This window comes from Cyprinodon variegatus, unplaced genomic scaffold (assembly GCF_000732505.1).
Source record: "Cyprinodon variegatus isolate N-32 unplaced genomic scaffold, C_variegatus-1.0 Scaffold1596, whole genome shotgun sequence".
NCBI lineage: Eukaryota > Metazoa > Chordata > Actinopteri > Cyprinodontiformes > Cyprinodontidae > Cyprinodon > Cyprinodon variegatus.
The window spans coordinates 92,361-99,195 of record NW_015152049.1 but is presented as its reverse complement, the minus strand read 5'-3'; the positions used below and the strand labels follow the sequence as shown (position 1 = coordinate 99,195).

At 40.3% G+C, this 6,835-nt stretch overlaps 1 protein-coding gene across 1 annotated transcript in view; it reads left to right on the top strand.

Moving 5' to 3' along the window:
- The first annotated feature begins 851 nt into the window (after positions 1 to 851).
- Positions 852 to 6,835, top strand: part of ppp4c (protein phosphatase 4 catalytic subunit) — a 15,677-nt gene continuing 9,693 nt past the window's right edge. Inside the window, exon 1 of the mRNA XM_015403927.1 lies at positions 852 to 1,085. Within this exon, the coding sequence (XP_015259413.1) occupies positions 976 to 1,085 (110 nt within the window). The 5' untranslated portion in view covers positions 852 to 975. The remainder of the gene's footprint in view (positions 1,086 to 6,835) is intronic.

Genomic DNA, 6,835 nt, shown 5'->3' with positions numbered 1-6,835 from the left:
TTTATGGATGCTTCCATACCCCCAAAATAGGCTGAAAACGGCTATGACTCCAGCATAAACGGTCGCTGATTAGGCGCTGGAAACCAGGCCGACCAATCAGCGGCCAGCCCCCCGCACCGGAAGTTACGGTGGAGCGGTTGGTGGAGAAGAAGGTACCGGGGGAGGGAGAGGAGCCGGTGAACGAACAGTGAGAGAATTAACCATCCCCTCAGAACAACGTTGATGATCGTATTTCACACTTCTACAATCACGGTATTTACGCTTTAAAGTCTTATAGATTGAGCAGAGATTGGTTCGCCGGGGATGTGTGTCGCGTTAACGGAAGTGTCTTGCTGCGTAAATTAGCCTAGCGGAGCTAACCAGCGCTTTGGCCGAATGTTGAGTTAACCGGCTGCTAACTGACAGCCTTTTAGCTCCTCAAATGTCCATAATTCAATTTATTCCTCAGACCAAGGGCGCGTAAATGTGTTTGATATACAATATAGGACATTTTCTAACCCTGGAGACACATTCCGAAACAAAATGGTTGGCTTGGTTCTCAAAGAATCACTTGTTCTCTGACGTATCGGTGGTGATGTAAGCTAACATGCTAGCAGCTAGCATAGGTGCGTAGCTAGCTGCGCCTCTAGGCCTCACATTCCACAAGAAGCAACGCCACTTTTCTTTGCTCTTTTGGTCTTTTTCACTCTAAATAATTTCTTTTTTTTAGGATACGATAGTTTATATTTTAGAAATCAGACCGGATTCCGCTTTAACTTTACAGAACAAGTGACGTAATGCTTCTTGTGGTGCTTTTACATTATCGTTACCTTTAAACAGTTTCTTTTTTCTTATCTCCTTAGCTTTTTACAGTCCAGTTCGTGGCTGGAGGAGATCTCCGCTCCCTCTCCGTGCTGGATATTGGCCCGGTTGCGTTTGGGGGTGGAGAAGCCGACAATTGAACGATCCGTGGGAGAGAAAAGTGAGGAGCTCTCTATGTGTGTGACTATGGGGGACATCAGTGATCTGGACCGACAAATAGAGCAGCTGCGACGCTGTCAGCTCATCAAGGAAAATGAAGTCAAAGCTCTGTGCGCCAAAGCCAGGTGAGTGCTGCTAGAAATGCTGTATCTAGATTGATATAAAATCCTTAATAGTCCTGGTGAACCCAAAACAACACGAACAAAACCCTCTCAAGAAATGATGGAAAGTCCTCCTTGGTTTAAAGATCTTGATCCCTAATTGGAAAGTGGGTAATTGGCCATTACAGTTCTGAACTATATCTACCCCAAAAGGACTTAATTTTGTTTTAATGCGGAGCAGCAAAAAATTAAGCAAAGTTATGAAAACAATTTATTTGTGATAATGAAGAAGTGATTCTTCCTGCCTTGGCTTCATTGTAAATATAGATTCCTTATCATGAGCAGTCTACCCTCTAAAGCCAAGCATACAGTCTACGATATTTTCAAACGTTGCACGTGTTACAACCCTGTAAAAGGGGAAAATAGAAATATAACACGGCCACGATGTAGCTCAGTTAAATCCAATGTTGTAATGGGCAAACAAGAGAGCAAAACATGTGTTCACATTGTTACAAATGTAATTCCTCTTTTATATTGTCTGAACAATATTCCTAAACAGCCCTTTTATGGCGTTCTTCCCATTAAAACAAATACAATGGGAGAAAAATGGCAACCACATATAATTTGATCCATCCCCCTTAGCATTACGCCCGACACAGTTAGCATGAAGCAGTTAGCACCACGTTCAGCCTACAAAGTGCACAGACAATATTAATGATTCAATGTTTACTCTTCGTATTACCGAAACAATATGAGTGCCTTCATAAACTTTTTAAACATAAAACAACCCTCAGTCTTACCTGTGAAAGGGGAAAATAGAAATACAACACGGACACGATGTAGCTCAGTCAAATCCAATGCCACACGTTCCAAACACAGGCTAGGCGAGGCATTAGCAATCGAAAACAGATAAATCGATCTCCACTTAAAACTTACAGCAAGAGAGAGTTAAACTTAATAAAACAGCAACCAGCATTGTTACTTTCCAACACAAAAAAACACTGAATAGAAAGGCATTCTACATACAGTTTTATTTTTTATCTTAACCTTTTTAACTAAGAAGAAAACCAATGGATTACCGATCTCTATATCATTCAAACCCAAGCTAGGCGAGGCATTAGCAATCGAAAACAGATCATTCAATCCGAACTTAAAACTTAAAATAAGAGAGAGTTAAACTTAATAAAACAGCAAACAATATTGTTACTTCCCAACACAAAAGTCTGAATAGAAAAGCATTCTTCATAAAGTTAAATTTTTATCTCATTGACCTTTTTAACTAAGAAGAAGAAAACCAATGGATCAGTGATCTCTAGATCATTCAATTGTAACTATAATAACAATGTCAGTTTCTATCATCTTTACACACGCAGCTACAAACAGGCTCGGACTGGTAATCTATGGTACCGGGCGGTGGGCCGGTCCTAATTTCCGCGTGCGAGGGCCTGCCCTCCTTAAATCATACCAGCCCCAACACTTAAGGCCAGTTTATGCTTCTGGCGGATAGCCTCTGCAACCGTCTAATCTGTCTCCTTGTGCGACCACGCCCCCACGCAGAGGTTCTGCAACCGGCGTCGTGTACCTCAAAAAAATTCTGACTACGCTTCAGATGGTCGCAAACCTGCGCAGACCTCAAGCGGAAGTGCGCAGACAAAAAAGCTGCTGTGATTCGTCCTTGGTACGCCTTTCCGGCTGTCTGTGTGGTCGTCCTTCTTGAATTGCTGCCGGGGCGCGCCATTTAAAAAAAAAAAAAAAAAAAGAGGAACAACTACAGTGGACAACGTACCCATCCTTTTTTCAACTATATTAACAGAACCCGTTCCTCTTCGTTGTCTAGCAACTCTAGATCCATCTCTCTGATTGTGATATCTTGGAGACACGCCATTGTTGTCTTGGAAGAGAAAGACTCCCGTCGGCGCCGCTGAAGTTCTCTAGAGTTCTTGAATAGGCTCCCCATTGTGCTTTGGCGGGAAACTGCTGTGCATCCCTAGAAGTTCCAGACCAATGGTGCAGAAGCATACCAGCAAAACTGGTTCACACCCAGACCCAAGCGACGTTTGATGTGTGCCGTTGCAGAAGTACTCTCTGGCCGAAGCTCCTACCTGTGACGGTAAATAACTCAAGGAGCTCAAGGAGTAATCCGATTGGGCCGGTGTAGATGGAATGCGTGTTCTCACACTGTGCGGCCCGGCGCTCTGATGCAAACCACTTGCTCAGACTGCACGTCCAAAACCCACACGTTGGACTCAGCTGTGCCTGGAGATGGCGCTGGTCAGACTTTTCAATCTGCACAGTGCTCAAGTTTCTGGTACATCGGCTCGTAGCTCTGTTTCAACAGCAGGATTTGCCCACGACCACCTTACGACGGCCGACTGAGTTTCAAACATGTTTGATTTTCTCCTGACCTTACGAATTTGATTGGAAGGTGGTCGTTAGAGGCTGATCAACCCTCATCACCACCTGTATACTACACGGCGCAGGACGCACCATGGGGTTGAAACTATGCTCGGTCGAGAAAAAATTCTCGCACAACTGGAGAATCGTCCCAAAAAGGGGGAAAATATTGTACAGTGTTTGCCCGGCTTAAAAGGAAGGAGTTTAATAGTGTTGGTTTGGCAACAATTTTAATTTTATTTTAAGATGTGTCCGTTTGGCATCAGCTGTTTTGACAAGCATACTTGTAAAATGTTTTAAATAAATGCAGATAATGTTAACAATTAAGATGCCAACAAACTGATAATGCTTCACCTGCTGCATGTTCATCACTGCCTCAAAGGCTTCAGTAGCTGAAACACTTTGAGCATTAAACACCTTATAAATATATTAGTAAAGCTTCCTTTTTCTGTTTGAACTATTTTAGCATCTGAATAACAAATGCACAGATCTCTTCTCTATAGTTCAGATAGACAGTATGTGCATTTGGCACATATTGTCCGTATAGTACTATACTATAATAGTAAAAATGACTAGCTATATTTAGGAAAAGATATGTCTTTGCTTTTCATTTTAGAGTTAAGTCATTTAAACATGGGTAGCTTATTATATATCCATCTACTTGCTGTTTAGAAGAAAAACTGAGCTAAGTCAGCAAAAGTCAGGCTTTATAAAAAATGGTTGTTTAAAATTTCTCTCAATGATATTTCCTGTTTGAAGAAAATAAGTAGCAGCAAAACTATAAACAATGAAATTCGATTAATTGGTTCCTTATTGAAAGTCCATTTATTTCAGCAGTTAAATTCAATAAGTAAAACATTATGTAGATTAATTAGACACAGACGATGTTTACAAGCTTTTATTTCTGCCGATTAAGATGATTTTTGTTCTGTCAAATAATGTAAACTCAACATTTCAAATTACGATATTATGCAGGAGCGATAAAGATGTATTTTCATACTAAGGAAGACTGAGGATCTTTGGGTTGTCTGATGGTGGTTGCTCAAAACCCAACAAGACAAACCAGGGGAAAAAAAACAACTTCTATTTAATTAATTTATATAGCGCAGGTTTACAACATGTCTTCTCAAGGCAGAAACAATTAACCAGATCATCCAGTCAGATTGNGGTATTTAAAGGTAGTAGAGGACATGTACCTGTATATAAAAAATGCGCCCTATAGTCCGGTGCGCCTTATGTGTGTGTTAAATACAGAAATGGGACACATAACTGAGACTGCGCCTTTTAGTACGGTGCGCCTTATGGTCGTGAAAATACGGTATATTAACAGAACCCGTTCCTCTTCGTTGTCTAGCAACTCTAGATCCATCTCTCTGATTGTGATATCTTGGAGACTCCACTGTTGTTTTGGAAGATAAAGACTCCCGTCGGCGCCGCTGAAGTTCTCTAGAGTTCTTGAATAGGCTCCCCCTTGTGCTTTGTAGGGGTGGGCGATATGACAATTTAAGACCGTGTTACGATCTACTCCTCTGACGATCTGTCATTATTAAGAGACCGTTTTATCAGGATCCACAGAACTGCAGTTCTGCTGTATTTCTACCAATGACCACATTTACATGCAACCAAAAAAAACTTCACAGCTAGAATATAATCCGAGGGTTTGACGTCCGTCCGTTAGTTTAAAAATCAGTTAAGGCCCCCTTTCTTTTACTTTATTAGACCAGTCAAGATTTTAAAGTAACAAAACTTCACTAAGATACAGTTAGAATTTTTATTTATTTTGAATGTAGTTACTTGAAAAATGTAACTAATTTGTAATTGTTTCTCCTCAGGAGTTATTGCATTTTTCTACTCTTTAGTGTGTTTACAATATAGAAATTAAAAAAATAAGTTTGTTAGCACTGCTTTGATTCTCTAATTTTAATAAACTTGTTCATTTATTTAATTTTTCTCTTCTTTGCATGTAATTGAAGTTATATTGGTCGTATCTAAAAAAATCGTGTTATTTTATTTTTGCCATATCGCCCAGCCCTAGCGCTTTGGCGGGAAACTGCTGTACATGCCTAGAAATTCCAGACCGATGGTGCAGAAGCATACCAGCAAAACTGGTTCGCAACCAGACCCAAGCAACATTTGATGTGTGCGGTTACGCTCCGGCCAAAGCTCCTACCTGTGACAGAAAAAACTCAAGGAGTAATCCGATTGGGCTGGTGTAGATGGAATGCGTGTTCTCACACTGTGCGGCCCGACATTCTGATGCGAACTACTTGCTCAGACTGCACGTCCAAAAACCACACGTGATACTCAGCTGCGCCTAGAGATGGCGCTGGTCAGACTTTTCAATCTGGAAGAACAACAACTTCCTTGTTTGCGCATGCGCAGTGCTCAAGTTTCTGGTACATCGGCTCGTAGCTCTGCTTCAACAGCAGGATTTGCCCACGGCCACCTTACGACGGCCGACTTAATTTCAAACATGTTTGATTTTCTCCTGACCTTACGAATTTGATTGGAAGGTGGTCGTTAGAGGCTGATCAACCCTCATCACCACCTGTATACTACACGGCGCAGGACGCACCATGGGGTTGAAACTATGCTCGGTCGAGAAAAAATTCTCGCACAACTGGAGAATCGTCCCAAAAAGGGGGAAAATATTGTACAGTGTTTGCCCGGCTTAAAAGGAAGGAGTTTAATAGTGTTGGTTTGGCAACAATTTTAATTTTATTTTAAGATGTGTCCGTTTGGCATCAGCTGTTTTGACAAGCATACTTGTAAAATGTTTTAAATAAATGCAGATAATGTTAACAATTAAGATGCCAACAAACTGATAATGCTTCACCTGCTGCATGTTCATCACTGCCTCAAAGGCTTCAGTAGCTGAAACACTTTGAGCATTAAACACCTTATAAATATATTAGTAAAGCTTCCTTTTTCTGTTTGAACTATTTTAGCATCTGAATAACAAATGCACAGATCTCTTCTCTATAGTTCAGATAGACAGTATGTGCATTTGGCACATATTGTCCGTATAGTACTATACTATAATAGTAAAAATGACTAGCTATATTTAGGAAAAGATATGTCTTTGCTTTTCATTTTAGAGTTAAGTCATTTAAACATGGGTAGCTTATTATATATCCATCTACTTGCTGTTTAGAAGAAAAACTGAGCTAAGTCAGCAAAAGTCAGGCTTTATAAAAAATGGTTGTTTAAAATTTCCTGTTTGAAGAAAATAAGTAGCAGCAAAACTATAAACAATTAAATTCGATTAATTGGTTCCTTATTGAAAGTCCATTTATTTCAGCAGTTAAATTCAATAAGTAAAACATTATGTAGATTAATTAGACACAGACGATGTTTACAAGCTTTTATTTCTGCCGATT